This window comes from Marmota flaviventris, chromosome 1, assembly GCF_047511675.1.
Source record: "Marmota flaviventris isolate mMarFla1 chromosome 1, mMarFla1.hap1, whole genome shotgun sequence".
In the NCBI taxonomy this organism is placed as follows: domain Eukaryota; kingdom Metazoa; phylum Chordata; class Mammalia; order Rodentia; family Sciuridae; genus Marmota; species Marmota flaviventris.
In genome coordinates, this window is record NC_092498.1 from 220,428,808 (window position 1) to 220,446,262 (window position 17,455).

General features: G+C 61.7%; 2 protein-coding genes across 4 annotated transcripts; one reads left to right on the forward strand and one right to left on the reverse strand.

Moving 5' to 3' along the window:
* The first annotated feature begins 805 nt into the window (after positions 1 to 805).
* Positions 806 to 9,885, forward strand: Rnf126 (ring finger protein 126). 3 transcript variants are annotated; one of them, XM_027952611.2, is made up of 9 exons: positions 806 to 859; positions 6,439 to 6,497; positions 6,917 to 6,980; positions 7,455 to 7,699; positions 8,197 to 8,265; positions 8,343 to 8,412; positions 8,838 to 8,931; positions 9,029 to 9,144; positions 9,222 to 9,885. In XM_027952611.2, the coding sequence occupies exons 1-9, from the start codon at positions 821 to 823 to the stop codon at positions 9,369 to 9,371; spliced, it is 906 nt and encodes a 301-aa protein (XP_027808412.2). In that variant the 5' UTR covers positions 806 to 820; the 3' UTR covers positions 9,372 to 9,885. The 3 variants fall into 3 exon arrangements, with proteins under 3 accessions (XP_027808412.2, XP_027808411.1, XP_027808413.1); XM_027952610.2 differs by lacking the exon at positions 806 to 859 and adding an exon at positions 1,427 to 1,559; XM_027952612.2 differs by lacking the exon at positions 806 to 859 and adding an exon at positions 1,428 to 1,559 and having other exon boundaries at positions 7,455 to 7,618.
* A 1,686-nt stretch (positions 9,886 to 11,571) lies between these two features.
* Fgf22 (fibroblast growth factor 22) lies at positions 11,572 to 13,872 on the reverse strand. The gene is made up of 3 exons (XM_027952374.2): positions 13,659 to 13,872; positions 11,838 to 11,941; positions 11,572 to 11,766 (listed from the first exon to the last, which is right to left on the reverse strand). The coding sequence occupies exons 1-3, from the start codon at positions 13,870 to 13,872 to the stop codon at positions 11,572 to 11,574; spliced, it is 513 nt and encodes a 170-aa protein (XP_027808175.2).
* Between the last annotated feature and the right edge of the window lie 3,583 nt (positions 13,873 to 17,455).

Genomic DNA, 17,455 nt, shown 5'->3' on the forward strand with positions numbered 1-17,455 from the left:
GGAACGGTGCGCCCTCTGGTGGTCAGCGCAGGAATAGCTTGTAATTGCCTTTATAGGCGTGGTTAAGACGGTTACCAGGAAATCCAATGCCCTCTTCAACCAGCTCCTGTTCATTCCTCAAACCTGCGAAAAGGAGTGCTTCCTGGGGGACAGTGCATTGGTTCCAGACAACTACCCAGTTTCTCTGTCCCCCAGGAAGCACTCCTTTTCTCCCCATGCAGAGGAAGGGTCACCCTAGGGTTCCAGCCTTATGGGGCTGGGAATGTTTGCATGCATCCAGCACACATAAGGTCTGGTATGCAGTAGGTGCTCAATGATTGTTTTGGTGCATGAATAGAAAAAATAAACCTACCATTAGGCTGGCCTGCAGTGGATGATGGCAGAGCTCTGCTGATTAATTTGAGACCCCTCCCAAATTAAGTTTCCTGCTCCTCTGTACCCAGAGGCACTGAGGCCTGGGCCCCAAGAGCATCGTGGGAACAGGACCTCAGCGTCTCCTGTCCCAGGGGTCACACTGAGGGATGGGCAGTGGGTAGGCTTGGAAGGGTCCTCCTTCCACCCAGGAGTGTCCCTGGCTGTATTCATTCCACCAGTGTCAATGGATTCACAACTGGGTGCCAAGCACAGCCTGGGTGCAGCTGGGAAGGAGACACAGAGGTCCTTCTGCTGGAGCAGGACCTCGCAGTTCTCAGGTGGGAACAAGAGCGACTCTTGTTCTGAGCATCAGAAAACTCTGTGACATTTAGCAGAAAACTGGAGAGAGAAGAGGCAGAAGTCCGGCCATAGCCTGAGGAATGGTGCACCTGGAGGAGAAGGGCAAATGGGAGAGAAGAACAGAGGGAGTGCAGTGCCTTCCCAGGTTAGGAGGAGGGATAGCAAGCGCGGAGGAGGGAGAGAGCGGAGGAGGCGGCTGGGGGGAGAAAGGGGAGGGGCAGGCGGAGGAAGAGGGAGGAGGAAGAGGAAAAACAGGGGGAAGAGTTAGAGGGGAGGAAGAGTAAGAACAGGGGGGAGGGGAGAATAGGGGAGGATCAGGAGGAAGGAGGAAGAGCAGGAGGAAAGGGAGAAAAAGAGCAAGAGGAGGAGGAGGAAAAGGAGCGAGTGGAGAAGAAAAGGCAGGAGGAGGGGGAAAAGGAGGAAGAGGGGTACCGCAGTGACCTGCCCCAGGGGAGACCCAGGTTGCCAAGGTGACTCGGCCCCACCCCACTCAGTCCCCGCCCCCTGACCGCCTCTGCACTCCAGTCTGGCTCCTCCCCGCCGTCCGGAGTCAAATTTGACAGCCGTTCCTAGTTTGCCCCTCAGCGGCCACCGTCGCGCGCGCCTCCACCCGCCGCGCGCGCTTCCCGCGCCGCTGGTCCGCTCCACGCCGTGCGTGAGTGTGCGTGCCGTGCGTGAGCGTGCGCGGGCGCGTCGGCCGGCGAGGGAGCAGCAAACGGCCGGCGGCGGGCGCCGCGCGGGGGGCGGGCGGCGCGGAGGCGGCGGCGGCCATGGCCGAGGCGTCGCCGCAGCCCGGACGGTACTTCTGCCACTGCTGCTCGGTCGAGATCGTGCCGCGCCTGCCGGTGAGGCCCGGGCGGGCGGGCCTGTCCGCGCGGGCCTGGGCAGGCCGCGGCGGGCGGGGGCCGGGCCCGGCGGCGCCGGCGCGGGTCCTCTCCGCGGAGGCCCGGGCGGTGCGGCCTGAGCCCCGCTCCGGGGGCGGGGACGCGGCGGCTCGGCGGGCGGGCGACCCAGCCGCTGCCGAGCCCGGGCGCCGGTCCGCAAGCGCGGCGCTGCGGCGCAGCCTGAGCCCCGGAGGCCGAGCGCCGCGGGGAGCCGCAGGCGGGGGCGCCTGGCCCCGGCTCCGGAGGATGCGGGCCCTGGGCGGCCGCCGTGGGGAGCGGGGCCCGGAGCGGCGCCGGGGGGTGTTCGCCGAGCGCGTGGCCGGGCTGCGGGGGCGCGCCTCGCAGCGCTGGCCGCGTGGGCCCGGCCACTGGGACCAGGCGCCGTCCGGGTCCCGCAGCTGCCGATGGCAGGTGTTTGAGGCGAGGTCAGCCTCGGGCCGGGGCGCCAAGGGTCCCCGAGAGCGCCGCCCCCTCGCCCCAGGGGCCCGGCCTGGGTGCGCCCGGGGCGCTTCCTGCCCCTTCAGACCAGTGCGTCCCCCGGGCTTGGAGTCAGCAGGTGGGCAGGCCGTTCCTGCCTCGGCCCGCACTCTCCCTGCCCAGGCTGGTGGGGAAAGTGGCCATTCTGCGTTTCGGCTGGGAAAACTGAAGCCTGCGGTGGCTCCCAGAGAAGTGGCCTGTGGCCCTCTTCTTTGCGCCCTACCCACTCTCCAGCGACTCAGAGGGAGCCGGGTAGAGGGAGGTGCAGGGGGTTGACGGGTCTCTGAGGGGAAGGGGCTTGGGTGCCGAGGGCTGTGGAGCTGCCATAGCTACACCCTGCTTGTCACCCACCTCCTGGGGGTGGTACTCCCTGACCAATGGGCCTTCGGAGTTCCCTGGAGGAGGGGCCTGGAGGGGAGAGAGGCAGCGGCTTCTGGAGCCAGGGGCTTATCCTCTCCCTAGAAGGAGAGGGAGGTAAAGTCTGGGCACGGCACAGACCCGAGCTGAGAGTTGCCTCTCTTCCATCCCAGCTTCCTGGAGTCTTGTTCCAGCTCTGGCTTTCATTGTCCCTGCCTTTCTATTTGTGGCAGGCAGGACTGGTGGCTTGGTAGTGTGCAGGCCTGGCTTAGTGACAGTGCTGCCCTTGTAGCTGCTGTGAGACCCAGGACAGATCCCGTCTTGGGGGATGGAGCCCGGGGCAGGGTGGGTGCAGTGTGTGGAGCTGACCTGACCCAGCTGTATTCTTGGTCTGCCTTCCTGGGCTTCCTGGGGCCCACATGGTGTGGCTGCTTCCTGACTGTGGCTTTGGGCAAGGAGGACCCTGACCTCCTCTGACTGTCACCAGACCTGGTAAGGACATTCCTCTAGTCACAGCAGTCCAATGTGGTCTTTCACCTTACAGGGTTTATAGACTGGCCCAGGGCCTGACAAACACTAAATCAGACCTTGGCAAAATTTCATAAGAACCAGTAACAGTGGGGAGGGGTGTGGGGTAGGGTGTGGTGACTGGTCTTGAGGATGCCGGCCTGTGGGCTGTGGTGGGACTCAACCAGTGGCCAGCTGGCTGTGGCAGAACTGCTGTATACTGGGACTGGCATACCTGGTGCCCTGGGAGGGGTCTGTCAACCTGGGAAAGTCCCAGCCTGTCCCTGACACCCCAAAGAGGAGCTTGTCCATGTTGTAGTCAGCTATGAGGTGTCTGCTGCGGCTCAGACTCTTGGCTGGTTGTTAGGAAATGTCTACTTCCTGATGACAGGGATTGGCTGCTGTCATAAGGTTACCATCTCAAGCCCCTGAGCTGCTGTGGCCCTTGAGCCTGCTCTAGGGGGCTTCTCTGAGTCAAGCTGAGGCCCCAACAGCTACACCACTTCTCAACATCCTGGCCTGTTCAGTGAATTGGAGTTAGGGGGCAAGGAGCATGTATGCAGGTGGCCAGTACCTGGCCTGTCTCCCTGGTGGTTTGCCTGTGAGGGTATCCTCAGGAGGGGACTGTGCAGACAGGTGGGCGGGTGCTCTTGTCGGCTGAGACTGAGAAGCAGTGCAGGGAGCATCTGGGCGTCAGGACTGCTCAGCTTAGGTGGAGAGGCAGGTGGGAGCAGGAACCAGCCGGGCTAGCCGGAGGCCTCCAGGGCAGGTACACAGCCCAGACTCCTCTCAGATTTGGTACAGGCAGGATGACACACAGGGCATGGATGTGGAGCACCCTGTGGGCAGGCACCTGCCCAGTGCTGGCCTCTCTGGCCTCCCTCCCTCACAGCACCCTGTGGCCCGAGCCAGGGCAGACAGGTATAGTTGGAGGGACTTTGTTTAGCGGGAGTCTTTGGATCTCTTTGTGCCACCTGGGGAGGGGAAGTGGCTGTAGGCCTGACCACCTGGCATTCCCCAACCCCATTGACAAGCCTGCTGCCTCCTAGAGGGGTAAACTAGTGGGTGATGCAACCTCTGAAATGGATGGGTGGACAAGGAAGGCCAGGGGTGAGCCAGGGGCAGTGGGGGCACTGTTATTGTCACTGACGGCCCTTCTTGGACTCTGGAAGTCTCTGGGAGCCTCTCTCCCCTTCTCTCCCCACCCCAGGTGTGTATCTGTTTCTGCCCAACATCCATTGGCCTATTTAGTGTGCCCTGCTGTGTGCTGTAAGCTGTGGTAGAGATTCCTGTTCCTCTTCACAGTGTCTGTCCAGTGTCCTGTGGTGGTTCTGCGGAAGTTAAGGCCCCAGGGAGGGTAGGTGGAAACTGCCTCCCAGCAGTATTCTGTAAGCCCAGCACCTGGTGGTGGGTGGAGCGTTGGGGATGCCCAGGGAGTCATGGCTGGGGTGGGTAGGACAGCTGTGGGCTGAATTTTTCCTTTCAGGTTTCTGCCCACATCAGCACTCTTCTGTTTGTGCCCAGGAGGGCAACTTGACCTGGGGTCCTGGGCAGAGCCACCCCTGCAGTCCCAGGGCCTCCACACCCTGAGCCTTCTGTCTAGTGGCACATGCAAGGTGCCTGTCGGTGGTAGATCAGCCAGAGAATCCTGGAAGGTGCAGTTAAGTGCCACTGGGCTTCAGTGCCTGTGGGGCCTGTGTGCAGTGGACACCATCCCACCAGGTGCCCTGAGTGCAGTTGCAGGTGTGCAAAAGCCCTCACAGCAGATCTGTGCTGAGCAGCAGCTTTGCTCTCCTGGTGTTCTTCCAGCCCATACCAGGAGCCTCGTGTCCTTGGTGCAGGGTTCACACATGCTGTGAGGCGGACACGATGCAGATGCGAATCTTGGTGGCAGCTGCTAGGTCTAAGAAGAAAAGGACATGAGGAGTGTCACATGCACCCCTGGGGCTATGGAGAGAGTTGGGCGTCCACATCTCCCCATGCTTCTGCACACCATGCTCAGCTGAGAAGTCTGCATTATTATCCTGCATGAAGAGTAGTGGTGTGGGCTGGGGTTATAACTCAGTGGTAGAGCGCTTGCCTGGCATGCGTGAGGCACTGGATTCGATTCTCAGCACTACATATAAATAAAACAGGCCCATCAACAGCTTAAAAAATAATAATAATAATACATAAAAAGAGAAACAGACTGGTGGGCTTCCTCAGAGACCCATAAAGGCATTCAGCACTGTGGCCCTCTCATCTCTTGGCTCAGTTTCCCCAGCTTCCCTGTGGTGCCTGGCTGAGGGCTCTCTGTGTGTGTGTTGTACAAGCATTACCTGAATGAAGAGATGTGGCACGGGATGCATGGTTGTACATATCTTCACTGGGCAGGTTGGTGCCTATCCCTCTCCCCACCTCCAGGGGAGGAGTAAGTGGGCACACAGCCAGGGTCCGTCATCCTGACAGAGGCTTGTGAGGAACAGAAGTGGCCAAGCAGCAGGGCTGGTGAGGGTGGCCTCTGCAGAATGGTGTCCAGATGGACACTTAGGGGGAGGCAGTTGTGGCAGAATGGACAGTGCAGGGCCAGGAGGGTGTCAGAACTGGGCACAAGCTGCCTCTGGCTGGGACCTTGGCTGCTCTGGACAGGGGGCAGCTGGCCAGTCTTGGCTAGAGCTAGTGATACAGGTCATGGGGAGGAGCTTGGGTCAAGCCTGCAGAGGTGGCTTTGGGTCTGAGAGGAAAGTGTGGCAGGCACTGTTTACAGCCACCGTGGCCTGGGGACCCTATGGGACATATGCCCCCAGGCTGCATGGCCCCAGTGACAAGTGATCCTTGGCCGAGAAGAGGGGGTTGCCTGATTTCCAGGGCTACGGTGTGGGCTGCAGTGACCTGAGAGAGCTCTGGGGCAGGCCAAGTCTGGGAGGTGTGGGAGCCACCAGGCCAACAGACTTGTCTCCCTGTTTGAACTGCAGGACACCTTAGCTGACGTGGGCCTGCCTGATCTGAGTGTGGCTGGGGTTTGTCACCTGCTCTTGGGACTCAGGAGCCTGCCATCCCCAGAGTCGGTCCTTGGCTTCCCTTCCAGGACATGACAGCATCATCTATGCCCCCGGCGTAGCAGGCTGCCTACCTGGCTGCCAGTGCTGGGGTGCCACTATGGGTCTGTAGCTCCTGTGTCTGAGTGTGCCCCTCCCAAGAGGCCCCAGGACCTCTGTCATTGGGACGCCTGCCGAGTCTGGGTTACTCCGGGACAGGAGACCACCAGAAAAACCTGGGCCTGGCCTCCAGGAGCATCCAACAGGTGGCTTGGGTCATTGAGGCCATAGGGGGAGTCTCTCGCTGCAGCAGCTATGTGGCCAGTGGGAACACACGTCCCCGGGCCTCCCTTATCCCCCGACCCTTCATGACCCACAGGCCAGGAGTGGCTCTTGAGGGCTGCAGCCTGCGCTTGCTCTAGCAAAGGGGGGTTTTGCTGATGGAGGGCGTTCATGGTGACTCTTGCTCCTCTCTCCTGCAGGATTACATCTGCCCCAGGTGTGAGTCTGGTTTTATCGAGGAGCTTCCAGAAGAGACCAGGTAGCATAGCACAGCTCGTGGTGGTGCGCTGGGAGAGTGGTGAGGGTCGCACACCTGCCAGGCCTGGGGTCCTGACTTTCAGGACACACGCCTCAAGGCAGAGGGACGATAGCCTCGTGGCACTTGGTCAGTGTATGTGTGCCCACCTCACCGCCTCCCTCACCTCGTGGGGATGGCACCCACACAGACACCCACATGCGCTGTGGTGGGGACAGAAGGCGGATTGACGCTGGAGCTGATGTGAGCTGCTGACGGTGGTTGGGGCGCTGTTGTCACTTGAGCACGTGTGGAGTCCTGAGACGGAAGGTGCCAGGTGCTTCCGGTGCTGCGTTCCTCTTTCCTGACGTGGAGGATGGCTGTGTGCCCTAAGGGACGGCAAGGGCTGCTGGCTTCTGCCGACAAGCACCTTCTCTCCCCAGGAATACAGAAAACGGTTCCGCTCCCTCCACGGCCCCCGCTGACCAGAGCCGGCAGCCCTTTGAGGTGAGTAGGAATTCCAGCTATTGTCATTCTGCCATTGGCCCACCCAGCTTGGCTCCTGGTCCCCTGCCTCTTGCATCCCTCAACTGCTTAGTCTGGTGTCCACATGTCACTGTCTGCCTGTGCCCTGCCTGCTGGGGTGAGTTCTAAGCAGGCTGGACCCTCCCTGGCTCATGGAGCCCCTATGCCTGGGATGGGCCCACCTGCAGGAGGTGTGTGCCCCCCGGGGACAGGCCCCACAAGGGCTGGGTATGGGCAGTGAGCGGGGTGCAGGGGCATGGGCCTGTCCTCCTCCTCGAGGACATGGAAAGGTGATGGCCTGGAGGCTGTGGCCAGGGTCCTTGGGCCGCCCAGGTGGGTTTGACAGCCCCACTGTCGTACCTGCCTTTCATCTGCCTGTCTGTCCCAGGGCTCCTTGCCTCTGTGTATGGGGCCCTGAGCAGACCACGCAGGCTCAGGTCCTGCTCCCCTCTCCAGAACGTGGACCAGCACCTGTTCACACTGCCCCAGGGCTACGGACAGTTTGCTTTCGGCATCTTTGACGACAGCTTTGAGATCCCCACGTTCCCTCCTGGGGCACAGGCCGATGACAGCAGGGACCCTGAGAGCCGGAGGGAGAGAGAACACCAGTCCCGGCACCGGTATGGCGCCCGGCAGCCCCGAGCCCGCCTCACCGCCAGGCGGGCCACCGGCCGGCACGAAGGCGTCCCCACGCTGGAAGGGTGAGGGGGCCTGGGGGTGGCCAGAGAGGGCCCCGCTCAGCGAGACGGGTTGTTCAGGCCCTTGGACGCAGGCACGTGTTCTGCTGAAGCCTGGGCTTCTTGCCAGGCTCCTGTGAAAGAAGGCCTGGCCTTGCAGCCCGGGGGGTCCACGGTTTCAGGAGCAGGGCTGGCCTGGCCCTTCTGACAGCCCCTCCTCCCAGAAGCCTGGCTCCCCTCATCCCAGGGGAGTTGAAGCCCCACGCTGCACTTTGGAGGCAGGACCGTGCCAGGTGGGGGCTGCAGCTGGCCCCGGCTTGAGGAGTTGTGTCACAGCACGTCTGGGCTGCCCAGGCCACCGTGAAATGCGCATGAAACGGCTCGCTCCCCTGGACCTCAGCAGGAGGCTGTGCTGGGTTCTTTTCCTTGTTTTTTTCTCCACCTGAGCCCTGATGGGTCATCTCTGGGTGCTGGCACAGGCCCGACTCCCATGGGTGTGTGACCTGCCCCCTCTCTTCCAGGATCATCCAGCAGTTGGTCAACGGCATCATCACTCCGGCCACCATCCCCAACTTGGGCCTGGGCCCCTGGTGAGTAGCACGGGGTGGGGGGCACACCCGCCCACCCCTGGCACCCCTGGCCTCCTGACCTGGCCTCTCGCCCCCAGGGGCGTCCTGCACTCCAACCCAATGGACTACGCCTGGGGGGCCAACGGCCTGGATGCCATCATCACGCAGGTACAGGGTGACTACACCCAGCATTTTGGGGGTTCATCCAGACAGAGAAGGCAGGGCATGGTCTCCTCTTGCAGAGACCACCCTGGAGGTCCCTGCATCTCGCCTCTTGCCTGTTATGACCTTGGGGCCTTTACCTCTGACATCCCATGGACCAAGGTGCTAGATCTGCCCTGGTGGCCCCCGCGCTCTTTCTTTCTTGCCTGGGCACCGCCCATACTCTGAGTGGACTGGGACCCTGAGCAGCCAGTAGGTAGTCGAGGCAGCGGTGGGCCCAGCCACCTCCCTGGCAGAACCTGGGGCCCAGCCAGCCCAGGACCACGCCCTGATGCTCTTGTAGGTCCTCCAGCCTTGCCCCATGGGCGGGGGTGCCTGCTCCCTGGGGTGCCTTGCCTTGGAGCTCCTGGCACTCCCCTCTGGTCTTTCAGCTCCTCAACCAGTTTGAAAACACGGGCCCCCCTCCCGCAGACAAGGAGAAGATCCAGGCCCTGCCCACCGTCCCCGTCACCGAGGAGCACGTAGGTATGCTCTTCTTGGCCTTGGTGCCCAGGGCCTAGGTGCTCCTGCTGGGGTGGGGCCCACGGGGGCCTGGACCCACCTGGCCCTGCCTGTCCCACAGGCTCTGGGCTTGAGTGCCCCGTGTGCAAGGACGACTACGCGCTGGGCGAGAGTGTGCGGCAGCTGCCCTGCAACCACCTGTTCCACAACGGCTGCATCGTGCCCTGGCTGGAGCAGGTGAGCCCACCCGCTGCCCGCGCCCGCTCCGGGGGCGCCAGCCTCTAACTCCCCGCCTCACCTCTGTCCCCACAAAGCACGACAGCTGCCCTGTCTGCCGCAAGAGCCTCACCGGACAGAACACGGCCACCAACCCCCCGGGCCTGACTGGGGTGAGCTTCTCGTCCTCCTCCTCGTCCTCCTCCTCCTCCTCGCCCAGCAACGAGAACGCCACGAGCAACTCCTGAGCCGGCGCCAGCTCCAGCTCCCAGGCCGCTGCGCAGCTCCGGCAGGCCCCAGGCTGCGCGCCAGGCTCGGGGACCCGGCTCTCCAGGGGACCAGAGCTCAGCCAGCCCCAGCCACGCAGCCCTGGAGGGACATCCGTGCCCAGCTGCTCCCTGCACGGAGGGGTGTGGGCCACATGTCCCCTGCAGGGCACCAGCCTTCTGTCCCATCTCTAACCTCACCCTCCAAACGTTCAACGGTGGAAAGGTTTTTATGATTTTAAATTATTACTGCTTTGAAATAAATGGACGTTTTAGCTCTCGCGCGGCCACGCATGATCTGTGCAGCTGCTCCGCCAGAGCCGCGTGTGCCACCTGGACGGGCCACGGGGCCTCGGACCGCACAGCGAGCGCCGGCCTCGGGACCACAAGGGTGACCAGCAGAACCAGGAACAAAACTGCTCTAACAGACGTTTTTTAAAGGGAAAAAATATGTGTATCTTGAAAGCTATTTAAAATACACTTACTTGAAAGAGGAGCCGGTGGCTCGGCGTTTTCCTTCCGCGCCAGTGTGTCCAGAGGGCCTGAGCGGCTGGCAGGGCGAGGGTGCCGTCCTGTGGGGCCCTGCCTCCCCCGGGAGCCCAGGGGCTGCACGCCTCCTGACCACAGAGCAGGCCGTGGACATCGAGTGGAGTGTTCCAGGAAGGCCAAGTGGCACTTGGTGGCAGAACTGTGTAACTGGAACCAGTGCTCCAGGAAGTCAGGCAGGGCCTCTGTTCTCGGCCCTCAGGTGTGCGGCCTCAGGACCATCCGTGGCACTGGGCAGCCAGTATGGCCTGTATAGCAGCCTCTGCTGCCCAGGTGGTGGGGTGCCCTGGAGTCCCATGACCCCGAGGCCCCAGTACCAGGGAGCGTGGACAGTCGAGGGCGTCGCCTGCCCCATGCCTGCTGGGTGCTTTCTGGGCTTCTGTGTCTGAAAGGACACCACGGTGGCCTGACCTGGTGGATGCCGTGGCAGAGCAGAGAAGGGAGGCTGGCAGAAGCAGCCCACAGTCAACCCCTACCTGGGAGGCACTGGGGCCTCGCGGGTGAGACGGAGCTCTGGTCCTGGAGCACCCTGTGCTGGCAGCAGGTGCTGACCCAGGCAACCATCTGCCCCCTGCCCTGGTGGGGGGCAGCTCCACAGCTGGGCTCGCTCCTGACAGAAATGGGAGCTTTGAGTTGCGCAGCCTGTGGGGACCCGAGGCTTAGCTTCTGAATGCTGTCGCCTCGGGTGGCCGAAGCTGCCACCTGTGTGGGCAGTTCCGGTCCCATGCCCAGCCAGGAGGAATACAGTGAGGACTGGCTGCTGGGTGTGCTGTCCCAAGGGTCCATCTGCGGAGGACGAAGATCCAAAGCCCCTTGGCAGCCCCTACCCATCCCAAGAGGCAGGAGGCTGGGATGATGGCATCTGTGTGTGTGTGTGTGTGTCCTGCTGCTGTGACACACGACAGCATCTGATAGGCTGAGACGTTTATTGTCAAACAGTTCTGGGTGGCAGCCAATGTGGGCTGCCCTGGCTAAACCCAGGCGAGGCAGGACTAGATCCTCCTGAGGCCCAGGGACAGTCCCCATCCCCCTCCTCCAGCCCAGAGCCAGCCGCGCAGCATCTTCCAGCATCTTCCGGGGCCTCTGACTTTGGCCCTCCTGCCTCTTCTCAGGAGGACCCCTGGGTGGCCCCACTCAGGGGTCTCTTCCCCTGATCCCCACCAGAGCCCCTTGCCCTGGGAAGTGCCATGTCCACAGGCCTTGGGGGTGAGGCCTGGACGTCTGGGCTGCTGTTCTGGCTGCATGGCTGCCTGGTGGCGGTGCAAATGTCCCACGCACACTGCGCTGGGCCCTGCAGGCCTGCCCCTCCTTGCTGCCCACAAGCCGCCCCGTGCACCCCTCAGCCTTTGCCCTTGCCAGCTCCCATCCAGGGCACTCCTCCTCAGCCCGGCCTGGGCGTGCCTTCATCCTGGACGTGCTCCTCCTCGTGCTGGGCCGTGGACACAGCTTGCCATCTGCCTCCCCCAGCCTGGGGGACCCAGTGAGGCCCCCCAGTAGGCACCCAGTTAGAGCTCAGGATGAGTGAGCCCAACGCCCTGCAGCCTGGCCCCTGCCACCTGTCTCAGGTGTCCTTGGGGCCCTCCTTCCTGCCCCAGCCTCCAGGTCTGTCAGCAGGCTCTTGAGACCTCAAAGGGCTTCAGGAGACCAGGACGGGCAGGAAGTGGGTGGACAGGTGATGCCGCCGTGTGCGCATGCCTTGCCGGGGAGCCCCCCGTCCGTCCAGTGCCAGGAACATGGGCCGGCCCCTGTGGCGCCAGCGGAGTGAGGCGTAGGTGTTGTAGCCGTTCTCCTCGATGCGCTCCAGGAACCTGCAGTCTACACGGCAGACCCGCTGAGGGCGGTGCGTGAGGCCAGCTGACGCTGCCCTCTGTCCACCCCTGCCCACCACCACCCGGTACTCACCGACCCATAGAGGTGGCCCTGACGGCTCATAGCCACGTAGAAGCCTGAATGCACAGCCTTGATGGCCACGGTGCCCACGTGGACAGAGCGGATCTCCACAACACCTGCGCAGAGGGGCTGGTCAGGGCCACCACCAGCTTCCACTCCCACTAACCATCTCTCCACGTATGCCCTGCCTCACCCTCCACTCATCTGCACCCCTACTGTGCGCCTGCCCAGGCGGGCTGCTCAGGAGCCGGGCATCCCTGTCCATGTCCTTCAGCTCAGGCACAAGGCTGGGAACCAGGCTCGGCTTGAGCCGCCCAGGACTCCTTGGGTCTGTGTGTGCTCGCAGCAGCTCGCGATGGAGTCCGGGCAGCCCTTGGCCAACTGCTGAGGGCCAGAAGGGCAGCTAGGCCCCGTAGAGCCACAGAGGCCTGGCTCCCTCTCCTCAGGCGCACTTCCTGCCCTGTTCCAGGGAGCCCGCTGCTGCCCTGGCAGCCCTGGATGGAGGTGCTGCCCGCACTGACTCCCCAGAGGGGCCACCACAGCAGCCTGTCAGTGGGTCACTGGACAGGGCCTGCACCATGAGTGCAGCCCCGTCCAGTAGAGGCACAGCGAGGACCCTCCCACTGTGCCTGGGTATGGCGCCAAGGGCCGACTCCAGGCGCTGCCCTCCAGCTGTTGTTCTGGACATGGAGGCCAAAGCCTGTGAGGTGGCAGTACCACCTCCACTGCCACGCCACTCGCCCTCCAGGGCCAGGTGCACAGCCCATGTGCACGGTCAGCTCCTGGTCACCATCCAAGGCTCACCACCTTCCCAGAGAGGCCGCCAGACCCCCTCCTGACCCGCATGGCCCGCTGTGAGGGCTACATCACTCTCTGGCTGAGAGGACGGGGACCCACATGCCACAGTGCACCGCGGTGCCATCAGTAACCTCCAATTCAGGAAGAAGAGCCCGTTCACAGAGCCACCTGTCCTCCATCACCCCATCCCTGTCCAGATGGGGCAGAAGCTCAAGGGAAGCAGTGCCCACTCCAGATCGCCTGGCAGAGCCAGCTCTCTCCGCCAGCCTGAGGCCACCCCGCCTGGCCATGCTACCATGGATGGACCTGCCTGGCCAGTCCCCTGTCATTGCCCTCCCCGCGTGCTGCCTCAGGGCCTTGGAGCCCCAGATGAAAGCCTCTGTGAAGGGCAGGGGTGATTATGTCTCCTGATGGTGGTGATTCAGGTGCCAGTGACCAGCTTGCCCCCTGCCCAGACCGGGCAGCTGTGACCCCTGGTCTCCCAGTGCCCAGTCTCCTCTGTGCCTGGCCTCTCCTCCTGCCATACATATTTCACACTTGCTGAGCAGGGCCCAGAGGCCACAGCCCAAAAGCAGAGACAGTGGGGCTTCCTGTCACTGTGAGCCTCAGCTCCACCTCCCCTGTTTGGTGGGACCCTCTGTAGCTCGTTTCCCTCTCTGTGCCTCGGTTCTTTCACCTGTCACACGGGGTGTCTGGGAAGACACAGGAGTCACATCAACATAGGTACTGACTTCAGTGTCAGGAGCCCAGAGTTGAGTGTCCACCCCCTGACCCAGCTGGACCACTGCAACCCTCCCTGCTGCCCATTTCCCTCCTGTACTCTGGCGACCCACACTCTCAGAACTATACCGTTCAGACCCTTGTCTGCAGGAAGCCAGGAGCCTTGAGTGCCCCACCCTTCCTCTTACCCAGTGGGTTGCACCCACCTTAGGGCAGAGGAAACAGGCCCGAGCTAGGGAATGACTTGGTCAGCCCACCCTTTGTCAATACTGTGCCCCCGCCGCCCTCTCCGGCCTGCTGCCCCAGCGCACTTACTGTCCTGGCCGTGGCGCCAGCGGGTGCCCAGCACCCGGCCGCCGGGGTCCACGCGCAAGAAGAATTGGGTGGAGGAGAATAGGCGCCTCCAGCGCACGTCGCCTTCCAGGTGCGGGTAGCTGCGCGGCCTCCTTGGGGCGCTCGGAGTCCCCGCAGCACTGGGCGCACGCGCCAGCAGCAGCCAGGCCAGGCCAAGCCAGAGGCGGCGGCGCATGGCCCACTCCGCTCACCGCCGGCTCTAGTCTCCGGGGTCCGCGGCTCGACCTGGCTTCGCGGGGGGACGGGGGCGGGACTCGCGTTGGCCAATGGCAGTCGAGAGGCGGGGCCAATGTCTGCCTCTGGGCGGGCACAGCCCGGCAGTCAGCCAATGGGCGCCTGGGGGAGGGCAGGCCCCGCCCACGATTCGCGGCCTCGGGTGCATGCGTTTATCTCCAGGGTGTGAGGCAGGTACAGAGACAGGAGCGACAGGAGAAAGAGCTCAGGGAGAGACGGAGGCCGAGAGACAGTTACTGAGAGAGACAGACAAGGAGAGACGAAGAAACAGCGACAGGGAGAGGCAGAGACAGGGAGGTGCGTGGGCAGCAGGGGCTTCTCTGTGGGATAGGGAGGGAGGGCTGCAGGTGGGCAGCAGCCCCAGGAGTTGGGACAAGTGGGCCAGTCCGTGGTCAGCCGAGAGGGCCGGATGACGCCCCAGATGTCGTGGCGGCGCGTCTGAGGTGGCAGGAATGGGCGGCTGCTCACCCACGCGGGCTCCTGCTTCTGGCCACACCCGAGCCCCACGCAGGCCACCCTCATCAGCCCGCCCGCACCCCGGGGCTCCGAGGTGCGCACAGTGGCTCCACAGGCTCAGAGCCAAGAGGTGCCCTTGACAGGCCCTCAGCGCAGCGACCTCCCCAAAGCCCACAGGAGCACATCCCCAGATCCCAGGTCTGCCCACTGCTCCCAACACCCCTGGCTTTCCTCCCTGACCCCAGGCGGCACCTTAAAATAGCTCTAAGGTGGAGACCTGTGAGCAGCCGCCCTCTGGGGAGCCCTCTGGACGGGAGACCGGTCTGGCGGCTCAGGGGTTCCCCCGACTCTTCCTGCCCTGGGCGGGTCCGCAGTGGGTGGGGCCAGCCGGGTCTCCAGCCCCAGGGTGGGTAGGCAGCCTGGCCCTGCTCCCCACATTCAAATCCTGACACCAGACCTGCATGACCTGGGGTTGTCACCTCACCCCACATGGCTCCCGTGAAAAATGGCCAGCAAGGGACGTCTGAAGGAACCAGCAGGTGATTCCAGTGGTGGCAGAGGATGCAGCACTCCATGCTGAATAAAGAAGCTTCCCTTCCCTCCCCAGGGCCCTGCCCCCACCAGGATGTCCTCAGGCCCCTCCAGAGGACCAGCGCTCACCTGGGAGGCCACTTCACCCAGGAGTCTGACTTACGTGGTTTAATAGCAGCTTGACTGAATGTATTCTGCATGCCATACAAATCGCCCACGTGAAGTGCGCGATTCAGCCTTAGTAGTGCACTCGCAGTTGTGCAACCATACCCACTAATTCAAGAACATTCCACCACCCCACAGAGGAATCCAATGCCTGTCCACCTGGAGTCCCCCTCCTGTCCTGGACATTTTCTGTTAATGGAGTTACATACTGTGTGGCTTTGTTTTGTTTTGGTACCAGGGATTGAACCCAGAGGCACTTAACCACTGACCCACATCGCCAGTTCTTTTTTATACTTTAATCAGAGACAGGGTCTTGCCTCAGCCTCCCAAGCCACTGCATGCCACTGCTCCCTGTAAGTTAGTTAGTTCGTTCCTTCCTTCCTTCCTTCCTTCCTTCCTTCCTTCCTTCCTTCCTTTTCTCTCTCTCTCTTTCTTTCTTTCCAAGAGGAATACTGGGTATTGAACTCAGGGACACTCAACCACTGAGCCACATCCACAGCCCTGTTTTGTATTTTATTTAGAGACAGGATCTCACTGAATTGCTCAGTGCCTTGCCATTGCTGAGGCTGGCTTTGAACCCAAGATACTCCTGCCTCAGCCTCCTGGGCCGCTGGGATTATAAGTGTGCCCAACTCCATTGAGTTTTTGAAAGACCTTAAGCTTACAGAAAAGTTGTGAGATTAGTACAATTAATATGTGCAAACTGTACTTCTGAATTCCTCTGTTCTATATATTCCTTTTGCTCTCTATCAGCAGGAGAATGTGAAAGACATCCTCATAAATTCACACTGTGGAACACTACACAGCCACACACACAAAAAAAGTACACAGCAGGTGTCAATCTCAAACAATGCTGAGTTAAAGCAGCCAGATGTGCAGGAGCCCACCAATGTGGCCTTCCAGGACAGGCAGAAGAGCTGGTGGTTTGAGGAATGAGTACAGGATACTGCCCCTTAGATTAGGAATGACAGGATACTGCACAAGAGGGCTTTGGGGCTGACCTTAACAGTATCCTGTCCTGTTACTGTCCTCCGGAACACCTGGTTTTCCATTTGAGAAAACAGATTGACCTGTGGGCTGGACGTGTACACTGATCCTCAGGTGTGCATGTCTCACAAACACACGTGACTTGGCGGGCGATGCCGGGTCTTTGTCTTCCCCATGTGGACACCTCTGATGTGTCACAGAACACCCCACACTTGGCCCCATGCTGTGTTCCCTGTGTCACTGCACCTGTCTCCACTAGTCTTTGTGTCATTAGCATTTTTCTTGCTTAAGTTTTTACAAGGAAGCTTGATACCATCAAGAAGTGGAAATCCATTGCCCTCTACAGACACCCTCACAATGGATCATAAAGAAACACCATGAGAGGAACAACGTGGGCCTTGCAGGCCAGAGGAGCTCAGTGGGAGCCGCGTCACACACAGGTGGACCCTGAGGGAGTTTCCTGAGCATGTTACCAGGAGCTCTGTGCAGGGACTGCTGGGACCCAGGAGCCTGCTCCCAGGGACATGCTGCCTTGAGAGTCTGGTGTCCCATCCAATCAAAGAGGAATCTGAGGCATCGGGAAGGGAGAAAGAACTTGGAAACCTTGGGGCTGGGTGGGGGTTCAGCGGTAGAGCACTCACCTAGCACATGCAAGGCCCTGGGTTCGATCCTCAGCGCCATATAAAGATAAAATAAATAAAATAAAGGTGTTGTGTCCGATTACATTGAAAAATAAAAATAAAATTAAATTAAAAAAGAACTTGGAAATCTTGTCTTCCACCCAGGTCCCTGGCTCTGCCAGACTGTGGGATACAAAGTGTCCCTGGTCTAGGGGAGCAGGTCCTGCTGACTCGGCCACCCTGGGGCGTCAGGAAGGTGACCCCAGGAGTAGGCAGGGTCTGAGGTCACAGCCCTGGGCACCCTGGGTGAGCCGGGATGGGTCAGGGAGGATGCTGCTGTCTGTAGAAAACATTCCCCACCCGTGGTGTCATTGTGGCCAGGCCTGCGTGGGCAGGGTGGCTGGAATGTGGCCTCCAGAGGCTGCCAGCCTCGCGGGGCGGGCCCTTCCAGCCAGGGACAGCCTTGCCCCAGCTGTGGGGAAGCCAAGCTCCAGGCAGCAGGAGGGGCCTCTGGAGGCTGGCCTTGCTAGTGTCTCAGCGTTGTCACCTCCTTCAGCCCTGGAGTCTCACCTTTTCCTTTGTTCTTTTTTGGTGTCTTACTGGCCACACAGACTGAGCCTCCTCCAGGGCTGCCTTTAATGTCTCTCTGCTCTGCTCCTCCCACCTCAGCAGGCTCCTGCCTCAGGGCCCTGTGGACAGCAGCCTGGAACCTGGTTTCCCTAGTCTTCACAGCCAGTGGGACCCTGTTGCGGGCTCCGCTCCCTG

Coding starts and splice junctions, on each gene's coding strand:
- Rnf126 (XM_027952610.2), top strand. CDS start 1,485: ATGGCCGAGGCGTCGCCGCAGCCCGGACGGTACTTCTGCCACTGCTGC. Junction 8,266..8,342: donor AACTTGGGCCTGGGCCCCTG/GTGAGTAGCACG, acceptor TCTCGCCCCCAG/GGGCGTCCTGCACTCCAACC. Junction 8,413..8,837: donor TGGATGCCATCATCACGCAG/GTACAGGGTGAC, acceptor CTGGTCTTTCAG/CTCCTCAACCAGTTTGAAAA.
- Fgf22 (XM_027952374.2), bottom strand. CDS start 13,872: ATGCGCCGCCGCCTCTGGCTTGGCCTGGCCTGGCTGCTGCTGGCGCGT. Junction 11,942..13,658: donor CTGGCGCCACGGCCAGGACA/GTAAGTGCGCTG, acceptor CCCTCTGCGCAG/GTGTTGTGGAGATCCGCTCT. Junction 11,767..11,837: donor AGGGCCACCTCTATGGGTCG/GTGAGTACCGGG, acceptor CACCGCCCTCAG/CGGGTCTGCCGTGTAGACTG.